Source organism: Corapipo altera, unplaced genomic scaffold (genome assembly GCF_003945725.1).
Source record: "Corapipo altera isolate COAL_440 unplaced genomic scaffold, ASM394572v1 45, whole genome shotgun sequence".
Taxonomy (NCBI): Eukaryota; Metazoa; Chordata; class Aves; order Passeriformes; family Pipridae; genus Corapipo; species Corapipo altera.
Window position 1 is genome coordinate 12227521 of NW_020884877.1, and position 20213 is coordinate 12247733.

Here is a 20213-nt window from a genome sequence, read left to right on the forward strand (position 1 = left end):
TGAGTGACAGATTAAATTCCTAATACAGTTATGGTAATGGCCACATGTGTAGTTTAACATAAATTAAGAGCTTAATTATATTTGTGACTATTTTAAACAAAATAACAAATTCCTCTGTACCTGTGAACGTAATTTATAGCAAAGCCACGTTCATTCTCCAAAACAATCTATTTTACACTGCAGCATGGCACTGCTCTAATGGCATAATGTAATTCTTGTTGTAGAATGTGGAAAGAGTGGATTCACTGGTAGCACAGAGGTTTTGAAGATAAATGAAGATTCTATTCATTCAAAGGTAATTTCATCTTAGAACTATATGAAAGATGTTTCACTCACAAACAGTACCTGCATATATTGGGGTTTCAGCATGTTTTCAGCAACAACACAATGCTGCTAGATTGATTATGTTGATACTGCATTTCTCACCATGAAGAATTCCAGGTTTTATGCTCTTTATAAAAAAGGGATTGGCAGATTTTCATTTCAGTACCAAGCCTTTGTTTAAGCCTCAGCAACAAGTTCAAATTTCTGCTAATGTTTTGTCTAGAGAAAAACCAAACCACAATTCATGCACACACACAGAAAAAAAAAATCACAAATCTGTCAAGGGCAATTAATCATGTGTGATTTACACATTTATTTGATTACTTGTTGAAGTAAATAAGCAATTGGTCTGTGTAACACAATTTTAAATTGCCCAAACATCCTTCTGTCATTCAGGACTAAGAACAGACAATTCTAGAAGCACTTCCCTGGAATATATTAAGACCACTTACAAGGACATCAATTGCACAAGCCATTAATACATATCTTAACGTAATGAGCTGCAGGCTCTATAACTTCAGGACATCTATGAGAATTTCCAGAATCCTGAACGTTTTAGACAGCCTTTTGAACAAGGCTATGAGACTACCTGCACAAAGATTTCAGAAGAACCTGTAATAAAGGAGGCAGTCTCAACATCCACATTCCTCCTCCAGACAAGTTGGAACAGTTCAAAGAGATGCTCTGAGCTGCCATTTGAGGCAAGGCCTGGCACAGTGTAGCTGTATTAACCCTCTCCCTCCTACTCAGCCACACTACTTCCACCCAGGCACTAAACAACATGGCTTTACCTGCACCAGGCATCAATAAGGAGACGGAGCCCAGACAGGCCCTCTGCTTCAGACTGAAATATGGTCAGTTTTAATACATCTAAAACTCCATTTTTCCCTCCTTGAAGTTGTGGAGTTGTTTTGTTATTGAAATATAATTGTGTATTCATGCGCTAGTTTTGGTGGCTTTTTTCACTATGAGAAGCCTGGTCAGTAGGAATGCTGTATAACAGAAGCTGTACAATAAATACACAGAGAATGGTTTTAACCATGAGTCATGTTACCCAGGAGGTGTATGTGTTTTCATTAACTTTGATGGGAAGAGTGCTGAATGTCTCACAAGAACAGAGCCTTCATTCTGTGTACAAATATTCTCTTTCCAATAGCTGAATAATCATTACTGATTAGTATTTTCCCTTGATTTTAATTCATTTGCAGTGAAAATAAAATTGTATTCAATATCAAGATTTTGTAGCCTAAGAACTAGTGGACTTCACTTTCAACAGGACTGTATAATACACTACTTCAAGTTAACAAACAAGGAGTGCAAACATCAAGATGTACCAGAGATAATGCACTAGTTCACTTGAAATTATGTTGCACTTTCAGCAAATATAAAGAATCTGAACCCAGTAAAAGACAAAGAAATTGCTAAATTAGTCTGTTTCCAAAATCAACAATGTGAAGAACAGGAATTAAAAAGCAAACAAACAAAAAATAAAATCCAGAATCAACACAGAAGTTCCATAAGATGACAGGGGTTTTTGTGTTTAGGGTTTTTTTAACTATTGAAGGCACCACCACCTTTACTTAGCAATTCCCAGAAGACTGTTCTCCTCTCTCCTATCTGACATTAGGAGTCCAGATTTTACTGCACAATGAGAAGTCGTAAGTCCAATCATTATTAGAACAGCAAGACTCAATCAACTTCCTGTATTCAACCCACGACCCTCACTACTCACTAATGACACATACACTGAGAGCAGCTTGCTCTGCTGTCTACTTGATCTGCTCTGTTGACAAGAGATACATGAAGTGCCATCTGTATTGCAGGGTTGGCAACTTCCAAACAGTCAAGTTTTACTCTGACTAGTTACTTACTATGGCATTGGGTTGTATTCGTTATTTTATATAGAGATATCTGCATGTATGTCCCTCTGAGTCCTATCCCAGAGCAGCACTATGAAGAGGTGCTAAAAGAAGATTTTAAGAAATATCTGAAAGACTGGCTGCAGCACATTCAGAGTCTGGTTGTGAACCATGTTTCTGAAAGATTTGATGGTGGCTGACTCCACACACTCTTTCAACCAGAGAGACTCAAACTTCTGATATGTTTTCACCACGTGGAAGTTCAACAAGCCACAAACAAGCTTTTTATCTTTCATATCTGCTCTGGTGATATTCATGTGCCCCAAATCAGTAACAGGGGGAAAATGAATGGCAATAGTGGGAAAAAAAGTCTCAGGTACCAGTTCCTATCCCTCATTCCAAATTTTTCTTCAGAAAAAGACACACATTTCAACTCCCACTCCCCTACCCCCCAAAAAAAACCCCAAAACTCCAGCAAAAAGATATCCAGTAAAAAGATAATAGGCCCTCATCAAAATAAAATTCTGAAAGACAGGAAGTCATCAATTTCCTTATGCAAAAGACACCAATATATTTAAACCTTTCTGATCATTAAGCTACAATACATAACTGCATATCCTAGTATCATTTAAAAAAAGATGAGAAACACCAGGGACAGTTATTCTTGCACAGTCACAACCATATTACACAAATTCTTAAAAATTTATATGATTCCCCAATACAAAATTATTCTATAAAGTTAAAGATCAGATATCTACCAGAGTCATATTTATAGTCATGGCTACTATCAGCTGTCCAGCTAGAGAATATTGAAGAAAAACAAGCTTTTTTAATATATTATAGTTAATTTATCATCTAAGTGACATGTGTAGGATAACAATGGACTGGAAACAGTATAGCAAAATGATGCATTAGAAAAGGAAATTTTTTGCTGGTGAGTTGGGGGTTTGTGTTTTAAATACAAGCCACACATACATGCATTGTTAGACAGTAAGAAAATTCATAAGAACCACAAAAAATACAGTTGCTGGAGTAAAAAGGAACACTGAGATCAAGTGAGCAACAAAAAAAACTTACTGGCATTACTGTGAGGCACAATATAAAACATACTGCCCAAACAAATAAACACTGTCCCATTTATTAGGTGTATCAAAGATAACTCCTCTTTCCAGCAAAGGATAAAGCTATCTTCTTGCTGTGATAGAATTTACTCTTAGAGGTATTTCCTTGATTGCCAGCCTGGAAGGAAAAAGTTAAGAGACCCTGGAAGTAGTTACCATGACCAAATGATCCTAACCTTTTATGTTAATTACAGTCTCCAAGTGTCCCGCTTTGGCTAAATGAAACGTGATTGTTTTCAGGTAGCAGTCAAAGACTGCTCGCTGGAGCTTCTCTGTACTGGATCACACACAAAAAGCAAGAAGCATTAGAACAGTGCAACTCCTTGCTAAGCAAAGCCGCAGCAAAGTTGCTTTGAAGAACAAGAACCTTACGGACATCCTGCTCTCCACCACTGCTGACAGCCAGGCCTTCTCTACTAACGGCGAAAACATCCCCTTGACATTTGGGGTTACTGAACCTCACAGGTTAATGGAGATTACACAGATTTCACAGCCACAGAGGTGCCATTCAGTCAATTAGAGGTGCAAGTTTGTCAATTATATGGACTATTTCTAAAAACCACATTGGATCTCAAGTCTGTATACATGATGAAATTCAAAAAACCTATCGAGACATACAGAGATGTGATGGCCACAGCATGAAGCAAATATGCCTTGAGTTTGGGGCAGTATTAGCTTTGAGAATTAAATAAGCATCATGCAAAATGTTACAAGACAAACATGCATAAAAAGCGACAAAAGGTATGAATCATGCACAGTTCCCACAGTAAGCAGACAAACAGATACTGTACAAACATAGACCAATATAAATAGAAGTACAAGTAGCAGCACTCTATACAGGACTTTCAAAGTCCTCAAGTCCTTTAGGCTCTGGTACTCCAGTGACAACGTAAAGCAAATCAGATGCAGGAAATAAGTCACTGATTTTGGCAGAAATAATTCTTTAATTAACCATTTAGCTAAATACAGCTACTTTAGCTACATAATATTTCAAAAAATAAAATGGAATTAATATCTTTAGTTTAGAAAATATGACATTTTACCTGAACAGCAAGGGAAGATGCATTATCAGAAAGCAAAATTTGTTCATCTGTTGAAAGAAAAAAACCAACACACAATTACAAAAAAACAGTGCACATTTAGCTACTGACCTGTAACTGTAAACCACTCTGGGTTGCATTTCTGACACATAAAACAAGGAGCACATATACAATTATTATGCAGTTGGACTAAAAAATCTGTGATACGAATATTAAAAAGACCAAAAAAAAACCAGGATTTTTTCTCCTGCAAATGCAATTGCATTTATCATATATTACCAACAATATACAATAAAAAACGCTCACAACTAAAAATCCAAATGCTTGACTTTTATGCCAATTACTCTTCTTCTAATCAAAGTTAAATAAAACCACATCTTCATACCTCCTCTGGTTAAAAAGTAAAAGTATTCAGAAACCTATAAAAGCAGCTTGCAGTTAATATTGCACACTGTGTCTAGGTCTGTCACACAAAAGAAAGATGACAAGTTCACTGCAATAAAAATTCCATGCTTAGAAGACTAGGGCTGCTACCTATTAGTCTTCATTACTTTGCAGTCTTCTGACAACTGTAGCAGGCTGCTGAGCCCCAAATGGGGGCCATAATGTGATCTGATGATATATGAAGAGCTGCTAAAGGGAGCCTGAACCATCCTAGCCTATACATTTTAACAGTTCCTTTTTACTGAGAGCCCACTTTACCACAAGACTTCAAAAATCTGCTGCCTCAGCTATTGGTGCAGTAAATCTGCCAACTGTGCCTGCAACCACATCATTTTACACTGCCTACAGCAGCCAATATAATGAGTCAATAATAAACCAAGGACCTTATAGGCCATGAATAGCTGGTTTATATTGGCAGATGCAAACATAGCTAAAACCTCTGACCAGACAAACAACACAAAGGACTCTTAACAGTTTCTGTGCTTCCTTGCAGTTAATTATCTTAGTGCATATTTAATGTGTTCTCTAAAAATAAAGTCATTATTAATTGCCAAAACCAGTGTACCCACCCTTCAGTTGCTGATACAACGCAGCATTTTCAGGCCAAGGCTCTGCGGCTGTGGAAAGAGGAGACATTAATTACTCAAGACAAACAACAATGTGCTTGCAAATGCTAACTGAACACGAATGTTACCTAGAGCAGGAACTTAAACTGCAAAGATGCTGATGTAAGATTTAAACATGCCCTAAAAATGTTCCACTGTCACTCTCTTCTCCCATACTTCTCTCTCCTGCTCACAGAGGGACATCACAGAGCAGAAAGTCCCAAAATGTAATGTTACAAGAAGAGCTGAAGTTCAAGCTACATTACAGAATGGCCTTGTAATTCTCAAGCAGCTTCCCTCCACTGTAAGGACATCCTTGTCCACATTCCCATCCTAATTCTGGCCACTCCCAAGAGCAACTATTTATTAAGACACTAAACAAAGAATTCTGTAGAGAATAGAACAAGACACACAAACCTCCAAACCAAGTGTCAAGAACACTTTGGGGAAACGGAAAAGCTTTCTGCCTTTTGAAGTTATGTCCTCACACAACATAATACCCACTAATCCAACTGCATGGGCATCTCAGAAATGTACCCACCAGGGCGACTGGGGCTACCTATCACTTTGAGTTATGTACAGGTCAACCCTAATATGGGAATATCAATATGCATTCAAAAAACTGCATCATCAGTTGCTCAAAACAGTTGAGCAGTTGTTAAAAAAAAAAATGAGGCAAGGAAATAAAAGACAATCACATCTTCCAGTTGAGAACTGTTGTGTGTAATCAATCATACATCACTTGAGTATATGGGAAGGCAAAAATAATAATCAGTACCAATTTACTGTTAATAGTAGCATTAAGGTAAGAGTTCATCATTGTTTTGTCTCCATTACATTTCTTGTTAATGTCTGATTAAAAATCTATTTTTAAATATCAGTTCAAACCTTGTATTCTACCCAAAATAGTTATTTGGAAGCAAAATTAATGCTCTAATCATGTAAATTATTTTTTTAACGCCATAATGTCTATAAATAGCTATGTGTGGTTTAAGCAAGTCACTGGCTTCAGTAAGGTAATTCTTTGCACTTCTGCCTTTAGAACTCAAAGAAAAAAATTTTTAACTATCATTCCTTTTGGATATTCATGAAGTATTAACTTTTATGGAAGTCACACAGAATATAAAGCTTAAAACACTGTACACAGTTTTGTGAAGGTCACTGCCTCTAACATTAAGGCACAGAGCCTATCAGAGCTATACTTGTATGGGCATGAGAAAGCAACTAATCACATTTAAGTGTCATGAAAAAATGTTTTATGTTTTATTGTAGCAGCTATTGGTTTTACGCCCCTCCATTACAGTTTTGCCCTGGAGTAAAAATTCTTGAGGTGGAAGTACATTTACATCTTTAAATAAAAAGAGACTAAGATAGTGTCTGCCGTACTACGACCTTAACCGTTTAAAATAATTTATCTAACATACATTTCTTCAAGTCCACTGAAGTCTTGCAGGAGCAAACGGAATGAGGAAATTAAGAATGTTATTACTATATTTTAGCAAACTTATCAGTGCTGGACTCTGAGATACTTACAGAAGTAACTAAGTCATGAAGGTACGTTAATCTTGTAAATGCTCCAGTCAAACAGTGAAAATTTCCCTTTTACATGCCCAAAATGGCACAGAGAGCTTCAACTCCACAGGCCCATTCCTACTGAAATCTTTTGCCTGATTCTCTTCTGACTCAAATGTCAGATTTTTAACTAACTCTTGGATTCCAGCCCAAACTGGAACTGGCCTATTTTTTAAACAAGCACATGGCTGAAATATTTCAGGACCATGAAAATTAAGCAGACTCTTCATTTTCCAACAAAAGAGCTAGGTATATTTCAAGAAATTCTGATACTAAGTCCAGTCTGATTTTGGCACTAAGCTATATGCAGCCATGGAAATATACAGAGAGATATACACACAGACACAACAGCTTTTTGGCACACAGAATCCAAAACTAAACTGCTGATAAGGCATGCCATATCCATGCTATAAATTGAAACACAAGAAGAATGCTGTTTGTAACTTGTTTGCCCTTATCAGCTTGAATCTTACTTCCCCAAGCTACTATCACTGACACATTTCCATGAACTGTATCTGCTGACCCTAATTTCATTAGTCATTATATGAAATCCTTATCTAACTCCCTTAGTACACAGAAGCACACATCCAACTTGGGGGAAGGAAAGGATAAGACTAGTTTAAACTCATTCACAGTTTAGTTGTGTACTAACATGGCTTTTGACAAGTAAATGAAATAAGGACAAACAGCCACACAAAAATCTCAGCCTTCATTATCAGTACAAACTCCAAATTTCAGCAGTTCTAAGAAAATGAATGAATAATACCCCCTGCAGTCTTCACAGGGAGGTCATCACAATTCTGACCAGGTTTGGATGAGGTAGACACATGCTCACAAGCCTTGAACCAAAGCCTTCAGTTCTTTGTACGCAGAACAGATCAAAGATAGCTGATTTCACTATCACTACACAGACTGGATTTTAAAACAATCAGTTTCACATTAAGATTCACTCATATCCTAGAAAAAAAAATCTGCAGTATGCATTCAGAATTGCATCATCTTCAGTGATACCAGGGATACAAACACAAACTCTGTGCAATCCTCTGGAAATCAAATAATTAAATATTCATTCACTTCAATACCTTCCAATTTCTACTCATTCTCCTTCTTCCAAGATGTTTAAGAATATGAAATAATTTTTTTCTGATGGAGCAAGAAGTTTAAATCCACACTGCATCATGAGAGGTCCAGGCTCATAAGGTACAAGTTAAATTTCAACTATCAGCTCCCATGCCACCTTTAACTAGCTGTAAGGTGAAAACATGCAGCTAAGGGAGACCAGAGCCCTGCTGGGGAAGAGAGGAGGAATTGTTGAAGGGCTGTCACATGCCTCCAAAAGAGGAGAAAGTGTGTAACATCTTTAATGTACGGCAATGACTCTTGCCTTATGAATGTAGGTGAAGACATAATTTGTAGAATAATAGGCACTAATATTACACGCTGCTTCAGTTCTGTCATATTTCCAATCCATCAAGTTGATTAATGCTATAATAACTCCTCACAAACTTATCATTTGTGCACTAATGAAGTCAAATCCAGTTTATCCTTCGGCAACTATAATCTTCTGGTCTGTAGATGTTCATTTTCCTGCTAACCACGGCTACCGTGGCACTTGGTATATAAAGAGAAAATTAACAAATGTGATGTCAATTCAGCTTCAGAAGCTTTCAACACAGAACCACGTTTATGTGTTAGATCCTACGCAACAGACATTTTTATCATTAGTTGCTCACAGGATGAAATAACTGCCTGGAAGCATGCCTTACAGGAATAGCTTCTCTACATTTCTTAAGAATAAGGAACTATTTGGTTCTTCCTTCTGCCTCCATAATCAGAGGAATTACTATTGTGTGGTTTTCAATGGGTCTGTCTCCCAAGCTTGTAGTCTTCAGTAAAAATTGTTTTCCCATTTTCCCACCCTACTGAAACTTTTCCCATGGTTAACAAATTCAAATATTTAGTCTTTCATGTGGATTGTCTGCTGTTCAGGACAAGCAAACCTCATATTACTGTCTTTCCCTACTTTTCCTCTACCACACTGCTTGTCGATAAAAACAATAAGATCAGTTACAGGAAACAACCACCTCTGGGATCAGTGCCCCTGTTAACTTTGGCTGAAAAGAGCTTGAGTTCAAAAGTTACAGAGAAGTGAAAATTAAAAGGAGATAGACACTGCATAAGCCTTGTTATCCTAGGTGCTGAGAATTCAGCAGATACAGCACCCCAACAACTGGAAAAGGCAAAAAGCAAGCAGAACACCTACACCAAATCTTCTTTGGTTTTGTGGATGATTAAAAATGCATGAAAATTTCACTAAGCTCAATGTGTTTGTTAGTCAAACTGTTTTAATTACTAACACTTTAGCATAGGAAATCAGATGTCAAGGTGATAACAGGGTTCTTAGGTATCAAATTAGACTTTTAGAAAAAAATTCTGTGAACTGGTGTGTTGCATGTTCCCAGTGGAGTTTTAATTACTCAGGTTTGTAACTATTAAAACAGATTCCTAACTCCTCAGCTGTCATGTCAGAGAATGACAGAAAATACATAATTTCTGTTCTTACAAAAAAACTTTCAAAACACAGAATGAGTCATGACAGTCTCATCAAATTCTTTGACACTAAAAGTGTGTTGAATTAGGTGCATTTTTCAGATTCTGTGGTGAAATGTTTTACTTGAGCAACATTAAGGCCAGAGACAGATATTCAAATAGCAATTTGATTTCAATGTTTCCAGATGTTTCAGACTGACATTTCAACAGTAAGACTTTATCCACCCAAATACTTTTGGGACAGTAAGAGAAAAGAATGTATGTATGCTGTACGAAGAGATACTTTAGAGCACTGGACCCCACTATGAATAGGGGACCAGCAGCTCACCTAAGGTCTACACACATCTCAGCTCCAACTGAAGCTCTCAAAATAGGACATACTATACTTGCACAGTGGTGAATTTTAATTCAAAGAATGAGAGGCTGCAACAACATTCCCCCAAGCAAGAGGAAGCACCGCATTCCCAAGACACTCTACAGTGCCTCAGTCCCACCAATTCCTTGCCTGAGCTGTTCAGGGTCTATTTATGAGTGTATAAAACTTGGTTTCAACTCCTACACTCTGAATTACTGGGAAACCATTCATCCTGTGTCAGCGCTGCCTGGATGGATGGGGGAAAAAGACATTTTCATCCACCTTCCCCAAGCAGCTTCACAATGATGAAAGAGACATAATGAAATAAATGGTTTACAGTTATGCCTTTAATCCTGTTACTTAAAAAAAATAAGACTCTGAATGTGAAAATGGGAAGCCACAAAACACTTTGCATTTTAAATTGTAGAATATGCTAAACACCAATTTAGCCATTTCAGCGGTCTAGTGTGAATAGCCATTTTCAGCAGTAGGGTATGAGCTTTCATCTGCCCTGCCAGTCTGCCATTCATTTAGCTTGTTGTCAGACTGGGGCATTCTTGACTATCAGCCACAGACAAAATTCAGAGACCTCTGGATCCAGGCATCACACATGCTGCCTCTGCATGGGAAATGAAGTTATCAAAAAGTTAAGAAGTTTCTGTAGAAAAACACTCAACTTGAAATTAGGCTGTTTTCAGCTCTTAGCAATACCGTAGAATTCTGGTGGGACAACAACATTTTTGGAAGGCAGTGCAGATAGAAATAATTTTCTGTTATAAAAGTAGCCTATGCCTAATAAGAATCAAGGCTAAAGAATTAATACCAAACGTTACTATCTTGTCGATTATTTAACAAGTACTGAAATTATACAGTGAGAAGTAAATCAAGACAATTTTTTTTCCCAAATATCATATAAACTAAAATTTACCAAATTCTCGGTATGCCACCAATTTATCCTTTGATATCTTCTTTCTGCTCTGTAACTCAGTAGACTAACAATCTCTTCCATGCAGTTCACTGTGTGCTGTTGTGTAGGTGAGGCTAAGACCTGGCCTGGGAACATCTGACCTTCTCAGACAGAGCAATTGCACAAAATGTTATGAGGTTTTATGGATCCTATAAAATAACGACTACTTCTCTAAAATCACCACATTTGCATGGATCAATTTCCTTTTTGTTACACTCTTCTTAAACACTTTGATATTAAACTTATAAGAAACAGAGGAAAGCTAAAATATCTGTATTTACCAGTTTGGTTCACATAGCATTAAAGGCCTGCTAAAATAGCCAAGAGGCTATTTTAGCAAGCAAAAATAGTTGGCATTAATTTGAATCTCTGTATTGCAGTATTACAGCTGGAGAGATTAACTTATGCATTATTTTCACATAAATTCCTTCAGCCTTTCCCTAGGTACAAATTTGATTAAAATATAATGAGGATTCTCAACACTGTTTTCTCACAAGTGTAAACACTAAAAAGAAATTTCATCTTACATCTGGGCAACATCCACATCCAACAACATTACTTACAAGTCTTCAAACATTATGAAGCAAACATCTTAATAATCAGCAGGAAAATAGTTACCCTTTTTGCTTTCCTAGGACTGCTGATATGAGGGGGACCTGCTGCTCAATATGCTCTAGATACAGTAACCCAAAGAACAGCATATGGAAAGCTGTCCCCAGACTGCAGAAGGAAGGAGCCACTTGATGTTAAAATGCATCAAAAAAGAAGCAGTTGACCACTTCATTCTCTTCTAATACAAATCACTCATAATTTAAAGTAGCTAAACATTGTTTAAAAAGAAAATGCCAGGAACTGGTGTGTTTCTATATCTTTATTTCAGGAAGTAAATGGAGGGGCACATTTTGACTAATACAGTGAAGCTGCAGCCACTTTGGAACCAAAGCAGTTAAAAGTATACATCTCATACATTAACAGTGATCAATAAAGGAAGTAGGAGAAAGTTGTGAATTAGCTTCCTTAAGACCCACCAGTTCAACCCACCCACACTGACAATGTCATATATTGGCCTGATCCTGCAAACTAACAAGGGCCAAGAAAAAATTAAGCATCAGCAATCCCCTGGCTCTGCTGACAGAGGACCAAAATGTGTTTCACAGTGCCTTGTCAAATGAAAAGCAACTTTCACACTAGTTAAACACTATACATTAAATTATGTATCAAATAATTACATCATTTGCTTAAATCTGTCCTTGGTCTCCTTCGCAGAGATGTTACAATTCAGATAAACCATGACTTTCAGTAACTGTTGACTGAACAGACAGTCAATGTAAAGACTCAATCTCAGTTGCAATTCTCAAATTTGAGCTTCCTGTAGCTGCACCACTGTGAGAGTCACACAGCATGTGACATTACCACAGCAGCCATACAGCATGACACAATCTGCTTCTTCACCCTCCAAGAAGGCTATTAATTGCATGTATTTAAGCAATAGTCCAATTCTGTTACTGTCTTTGAGTTGACTTTCAAAAGTGTTCAGTCCATGGTTCAATCCTCTAGGGTGCTCAGCACTCTCGCCGCTAGGGCAGGCCACAGGAGGGAGATCCTGTCAGGAGAGGAGGCCAAAAAATCTTTACAAAATCAAATCCAAAGGCTGTTCCTAAATCAACATCTGGAACATCTTCAGGAAAATTAGAGAGCATGCCAGCTAAATGATCTCAAAAGACTTATTTATAAAGTCCTGACAAGTTGGAGCTATTTTACTTATTTCTGATATTCAGCATAAATGCTCCACCTCAAAGAAGCTCTGTAATTCTTAATATTAGCTTTTTATAGATCTCTAAATCAATCCCTTTGCTTTGTGCTACTCCAGTCCTTTGCCCCTGACCCAAGAAGTCAAACTTCACACACAGGAGCTGTGAAGAACAAGACAGTGGAGGTAATTCATTAATGTCTTAAGTGCCTTACCGGATTGGGACATTTCTTAGCCATGATATCTATATTTGTATATTTTAAATCAGTCCTTTGAAAGCTCTCATAGATTGATATTCCCTCTTCTCTGTGGTAGTCTGAACTCCTCCTTCCCCAAGGATGTTTGCTGGCAGTCTGACCACCACTTCTGCAAAGTGCTGTAAGGAGCTCCCTGCTTTCTCATCCACAATAGAGATCCAACACATCTATCCCACCAGACAGGACCCCAGTATCCCATACCTGCTCCAAAAGCTCCTTCCCACACACACAGTTCCTGCTCACCCAGCCCCAGCCCCTCTGGCCTTTCACTAAGGCTCCCCTTCGCTCTCTCTTTTCTATCTTGCCCACAGCCCTAAACAAACCAGCACCAGTCTTGCAAAGGTGTAAGAAGAGCTGAGATCTCTAGGCAGGAGAGCTCTGCAGGGTAGAAATGCAAACAATTAGCACTGGTGCAGTCAGCCAGCCAAGCACTGCCACAGGGAAGGGGGAAGAGGCTGCTTTAGGGCTTGCAGTCTTTAAGTTGGCCCAAACCAGCACCCCTCACCTCTGGGAAACACTGCAGACTCCCTACTTCAAAACCTGAAAACATTTATTCTGTTCCCTTAATCATATCCTCACAGTCTTCCTCATTCCTTTTCCAAGGCTTTCAGTGAGAACACTCCAGTGCATCCAAAGTTTGTCCAACATGGCATTCAAATGCAAAAAGAAATACACATGCAGCTGGACTTTGAAAGTTTTTGCTAGGAATGCAAGCACTGCATAGGTTTCAATGTCATTACACCACAGCTAGAAGGCAGAACTGTTAAAAATTCCCGTCTCTCAGAATTTTTACATTCCAATTCAGTATGTACATTTCAATTTTTTTGGCTAGGCTCCCCCCGTCCCCAACGAGACTTTTCCTGCATTCTTTGCAGCATCATTTCACAGGTTTTATTACTACATAGAACTTCTTCCAGTTTGCATTAAAACATCCATGTTCACACAACATCTCTGTGATCTTCCTAATAACTAAAGACCAGGATTTAAAGGTAATAATAATAGTAATAACAAAAATTAATTAATAATAATAAAATTAAGAACCTGGTGTGTACTTTCTCTCTGTCCTCCCCGTGGCTTGCATGCAGCTGCAGTTTCTCACTTTTAAAAGAGACAGCTGAAAACGCCCAGCAACACAGCAACATGTAACTCCTGTTCAACTAGAGCAAAGGACAGCAACCAAGCTCTTTCATTCATTCTCGTTTTGAAAAAAAAGTGACTCACATGGTCCAAACCTACAGAAACAGACCATGCTAGTGCTTGAGGACCATCACAGAACAGAACATCCAAGGACCAAAGACAAAAAAGGAGTGAGAAAGAGCAGAAAAATCTAATTCCTCTACAAAGTCATTCCTCTATGACCTCTTTGAGCTGAGTTCCTGAACAGCACTCTCATCCGGACCTCCTGTCCTGGTTTCATCAGCCAATGAAAGCTCATGTGCAATTCAAACTGGACAATACCATACAGGTGTTACTTTTATTTTACTAATTTTGTTACTGTTATTTTGAGACCAATCTCATTTCTGGTATGAGAAAAGAAGACATTATTTTAGCAGAAAACATGTAACAATAAAATGCTGATTAGAAAAAGACTGCTTAGTCTTAATGAAGCCAGAAACATCTCCAGAAGCATACTCTATTATAAACTGTAATTATACTGCTGCTTAAAAACAGGAAATAGCAATATCTCAAAATGAAATATGTACTGTACTATAATAATTGTGAAAGTAATGTTTTCCCTGACCTAAAAAAAAGACTGGATAGGCAATCCACTCAAAGGATTAGTTCAAATCAAGTCATGAAACATGTCTGAGCACAAGTTGGCAGGAGCAGCATAAGAGACTTCGTAATTGAAACTGAACAAGAGTTGAAGGATTCCTTGTAGCTTGACTACCAAAAGAGAAGCACACACACAAAAAATGATGTAAGATAAAATCACACAGCCTAACAAATTTGGTATTTTCAAATAAACTTAAATTTTTCACTAGAAGCACCTCTGCAGCAGGCTTAAACAATCTGTGCTGCCAACAACCTATTATTGAGTAAGATTAACTATTTTTTTCACCTTAGACATGCAGGAAATGCTATCATTTATCGATGCACATTTTGATGCACAAAATTTTATTTTAAATTTTATGTCTTTATGTGTGGCAACAATTTAGGTGGTCAGGATTCATTCCCTATATATTTGTTCTCAGCCAAACTGCAGCTTGTCTCAATACATAAAACATACACGTCAAAGATTTATTTGTGCTCTGGCATGTCACATTGGAGGTAGACTCACTATGAATGTAAAATATCTAAAGGCAGAAGGGCATCTGTTTTTCAAACTGGATTCATTTCCCTTAGTATTAAAACTAGCCTAGGACCCTTGGACATAACGGCAATAAACAGAAGTAATTTTCCAGAGATCAAAGGACAAACAAGGATATTATTTTCTCTCTTTTGATCACTGATCTAAAACCAGTGGTTTTTGGGGGGGAAAAAAAAGGTAAAGCATATGGAGTAATTTAGTGATCAATTAAACATATTTTCACCAATCTTTTAGAGATGATTTGAGCAGTCAGCTTCTCAAAACTACTAGAGTTAGAAGGATTAATGTTGTGGACCACTTGAAAGCTGGCACTCTAATTCTTCAACGCTCATTTCCTATCCTGTTAATATGTGGCTGACGCTGAGCTGCTCTAAATAAATTCTTCATCATATTATTCAGTTAATATTTTCTCCAGTTGAGACACAGTATCAACCTCTATATTTCTGAACAAGCAAATGGCTGAATGCCACACTAATGTAGGCATTACACTCCAAGTGATTCAGTCATCGCTTTGTATTTAATCACTGATGCCTTAGAGCAGCAGGCCACGCTCAGCACGTTCAGGTGAAAGCGTGTTGCACAGAGAGGGTGCTGCATTATTACAGCAGTGCAAGTCGGCTGAGCAACTGATGGTCACAGAACTGCTGAGGCTGGAAGGCACTTCTGGGAGGTCCAGGGTAAGCTGCAGCAGGTTGCCCATTTCCACTTAGGTATTGAGCAATCTCCAAGGATGGAGACTCTACAACTGCTCTGAGCAACCTGTTACAATGTTAAATCACCCTCACACTGAAAAAAGTTTTTCAGATGGTGTTTTCTATGTTTCAGCTTGTGCCGAGGCTGTGAATTGGCACATCAAAAGTGAACGTACGAGGCGCAGGTGAAGACGGGTAGTACTTTCAAAAAAAATATTCAAATACAGACACAAAAAGTCAGTGTGTAAAAGAAAGTTATGATCCCCTTCCCTACTAAACCCCTCCCCTCAGCTTTTAAAACATTTCTGGAAAACAAACTGTGCTGGGCTGACTGTCTCAAACACTTGCATGCAAGTACCCATGCACTACAGCTGCTACATGTTAAGAGCAGCAGCAGCTCATTGCAACTGCTATGACAAAGAGACATGTTCATGAGCAGGACTCTCAATGACAAGCCAGTGAAATTTCATTTTTATGAACACGGAAAAAATTCTCAGTCATTCTTATTTTTCCATCCATAACAGAAAGGCAGTATTTACAACCACTGATATGGGGCAGGACACTATTAAAATAAGTGTCATTGTTAAGTGGTATTTTTTCCTTGCAGATACAGCATTTTTCTTTCCCACAAATACTCCTAGATTTAGGGGATATTTATATCTTCTTAGTAATAGAATGAAATATTCCCTGTGTCTGTGTAATGTTTCAAGAAATCTAGAAGTGTGGTGGGTATTGGCCAAGATCCTGGATAACTTTTTTTTAACTGAAAAATCTTCCATATGAATAAATTAAGTGATTTTACCATTATTTAGTTTCAGACCTGGTACATAATATAGACAAGCTGGAAGGGTCACAACCCACTGGCAAAGGTATTTTTTATTTTTAAGGCAGGTAACTGCTTTTGAAACTGATTCACTTTTGGGAAAGCAAAGACAATGCCATAATTTTGTTTTAAAGAATGTTTCAGTGGACAGGTATGCAACAACAATTTGTAGTGTACCTTGAGTTACAGTAAGGAGCTGCATATCCTGCAGAAGTACAAGATTAATAAAATAAGCACCAACCATTTCTATTCTGCAAATATACTGCCGGTATTTTTATGTTAGAAGCTTAAATATTACTTTACCTACAAAAGGAAATTAGTATTATTCAACCTGTGACTGACAGGTAACAGATGAAGTGCTATGGCTTTAAGCTTACTAAATTGTAGGAGGGTCCAGAAGTACTTGAGCAGCTCTGATGCCCTCAAAGCATCACCTTAACAGTAAAATTGTTAACGCACGAGTCTGAGACTCCTATAAGCAGCATGTCACTACCCCAAAGGGGAGGTAAGAATCTCTCCAGGAATGGAAGAACACTTCAGCACAGAAGTAAAGAGCCAATTGCTGCAAAACTTTGTTTCCCATTCTTGTAATTCCAGAAAAAAAATAAGTATTAGCAAGCTGTCACTCTAGAATATTCATAAAGGTCACAGAGCAGAGGAAGGCAGGAGAACAAGATCTATTCACATGTATCATTAGCCTTAATGACAAAATAAATAAAATATACTAAAGAGATCATTAAAGGCAAGTAAATGGCATGAAGCAATGCTGATCGTGACCATATCCTCCACATCCTGATGATCCAGGGCTCTGCCCCTCAGAACATAAGTAAGGCTTGTGCTAACATTTATGAATTAACAGCTGACAACTCAAGAGGCCAGCACAACCTTCAAGCTTGTCTGTGGGTACCTCTGCAGACCTAGATTAAAGATCCAGCACCTTCACATGACCTACATGTCAGGGTACATTCACAGTAGAGAATCCAATTCAGACTCTTATGTTTGGGCCTCTACCAAGTGGCAGAAGACCCAGCTCCTGGGATAAAATCCCACCTTACTCCTCAACTGGTCAGTATCAATCAAAATGCTGTTCCCTTGCAGTATTTATTGGTTTTGAGCTGTGTTGCAGCTAAAAATCCAAACCAGAGAATAACAAGTGAGGAGAAACATGACCAACGACCTATTTCCAGCATGCAACATACTAACTGTATTTTGAATTTCCTAGCCAGGAATTATCCAAGGTTCATGTTTTGGTTTTTTTTCTTTCAGAGCATATTAATACCATTTTTTACTAAATAACTCCCCAGTGAGGCACGCTTGTGTTTTATCTCACAGGTTACGCCTAGTTTGCACAGCCCAGCTTTAGCGGGTCACAGCAGCACCAACAGGTACCAAAGGTCCCGTCACACTTCCCAGCTTACAGGGGGGACACAGGACACACGCGGGGCTCGGGGAGGGGGTGACGCCGCACTGAGCTCTCCTGCACAGCGGGACTCCACTCCAGCTGAGAGAATTATAACCACGACGTGCTTTTCTTGCACCACTTAAGCAAATTAAGTAGTTTTACAGACAGGGAAGTTATTAAATCGCAGTGACGATGCTCCCCGGCACAGCCTGGGCTGGGGAGCCCTGTCCAGCGAGGAGCTGTGCGGGGTGACCTGTGCCCGTCCCCAGGTGCCGGTCTCTGCACGGCACCGCCGGCCCGCCTTCAGCCTCCACCCCCAGCCGCTCCCCGCGGTGCCCCGGCCCCGTCCCGCGGGGTCACCCCGGGCGCGGAGGCCGCGGGAATTGGGCGCCGCCGCCCCACCGCGAGCGCGGCCCGGAGCGCGGTGCCCGGCACGGAGCGGGTCCCGGCGCGGCCCCGGCGTCCCGCCCGCCCCCGCCCCTCACCGGCCAGCTGAGTCACGAAGGCCTCGGCCACCAGCGACATGTCGCGCAGGGAGGGCGGGCGGGCGGGCCGAGGACACGCACAGGAACTGGGCGCCGCGCTGCCGGGGGGGCCGCGACTGCATCCGGGGCCGGGGCGGGGCCCGCGGCGCCACCGCCCGCCGGGCTGTGCTGGGGCCGTGCTGGGGCAGAGCCCGGCCCGCGGCAGTGCCCGGCACCGGGAGCGACAGTCGCGCTCCTCGGTGATCCCAGTCTGAGAGCAGACGCCCTGGAACTCACAGCCGGGGGCCGTCCCCGCGGGGCAATGCCCGCTCAGCCGGCGCCCTCAACTTGGGCACGCAGTCACGAGGGGAGCGGGAACGGAACTCTGAAATGAGTCCCGAGGTGTCCTGGGGACGACAGGTTATCACTGAAGGGTACAGCTGCCTTTTCGTCATCCCGGGTTGGGAATCGTAATTCCGGAAGACAAACTCTGCATTTTGAAATGTACACCTTGCCTTTAAACAACCATTAATTCCTTAGTCTTAATTCTATAATATTAAGACTACCTAAAATTTTGGAAAATGCTATAAAATTACATACCCAATATGTTGACTGCAGAGAAGATAAAGGATATGTGAAATACTTGTTCCCTTCTACAGTGCCTCTTGATCCCTATTTTCTGTAGCCACATTTTAGTAAGAATTACCTCATTTTATCAAATAAGACTGTCTCTCCTGTGAAGGACAGATGGCACACGTCGCTTTTGTAAGGTAAAATCTTAAATATTTGAAGTATGAGAAAATATGGGCTATATAAATGTATTCATGTTTACAAAGTATGTGAAAATCCTCTGGTGACACTTACTATTATTACTCATTATATTCTTCACGTAATAGTGGAAGCAGGCTATTAGAGCAGCAATAGCAGAAGAGCAAGTAAATACACTGTAACAATGGACTGAGGACTGGAAGCAGATATGGAAGAGAACTGATGCTTTTAAAACGCTGATGAAAGCTCCATTTCTAATTACAGTTGCAAGTTGAATAGCATCGAAATTACAGAAACTCTGAGCAGTCCTGAGAAGTTGAGTGGCTTTGTATTAAGAGATTACAAGAGTCTGAACTAAACTGGTGTGTGCTATTTGAGTCCTTTCATCACCAGCAGTATTTAGAAGGCTAAAAACATGAGACATGGTGCAAAAGGCTGAGCTTGAACTAGGTATGAGCTAGGCCAAATCAATATATTAGCACCCAACTAAAAAATAAGGTTTCTCTGTAGAGCTCAGTTTGATACAAAGAACTCATCTCGAGAAATGGAGGTGGGTTATGCTAAGTCAGGGTGTAAAAATCAGGAAGTGATCTAGCAAGTATCAACAAATACATATCAAAAGAAATCTGTTGACAAATCCAAACAATTAGCCAAAACAGGACAAAAACTGAGTGGCTCAGGCCATGCCTCCAACAAGTGGCAAGACACAGATGCTCAGGCATCTGTCTCTGGGACAGGAGATTGGAGCAGTGGTTTTTGTTTTTGCGTTCCCAGTCCTCCTTGCTCCCATTGAAAGGACTGTTCTAGCAGAGTACCCTTTAGGAAATCCTCCAAAGAGATCTCCAGTGATGACAGCTGGCAGCAATAAAACCAACTCCATCACCACCTTCACCTTTATTCCATATGCCT

General features: G+C 39.5%; 1 protein-coding gene across 1 annotated transcript in view; it reads right to left on the minus strand.

Moving 5' to 3' along the window:
* MTX2 (metaxin 2) overlaps positions 1–18666 on the minus strand; it is a 34824-nt gene extending 16158 nt beyond the window's left edge. Inside the window, exons 1-3 of the mRNA XM_027637340.1 lie at positions 18558–18666; positions 5358–5405; positions 4348–4394 (exon numbers count right to left, since the gene is read on the minus strand). Coding sequence (XP_027493141.1) covers positions 4348–4394; positions 5358–5405; positions 18558–18597 — 135 coding nt within the window. The 5' untranslated portion in view covers positions 18598–18666. The remainder of the gene's footprint in view (positions 1–4347; positions 4395–5357; positions 5406–18557) is intronic.
* Between the last annotated feature and the right edge of the window lie 1547 nt (positions 18667–20213).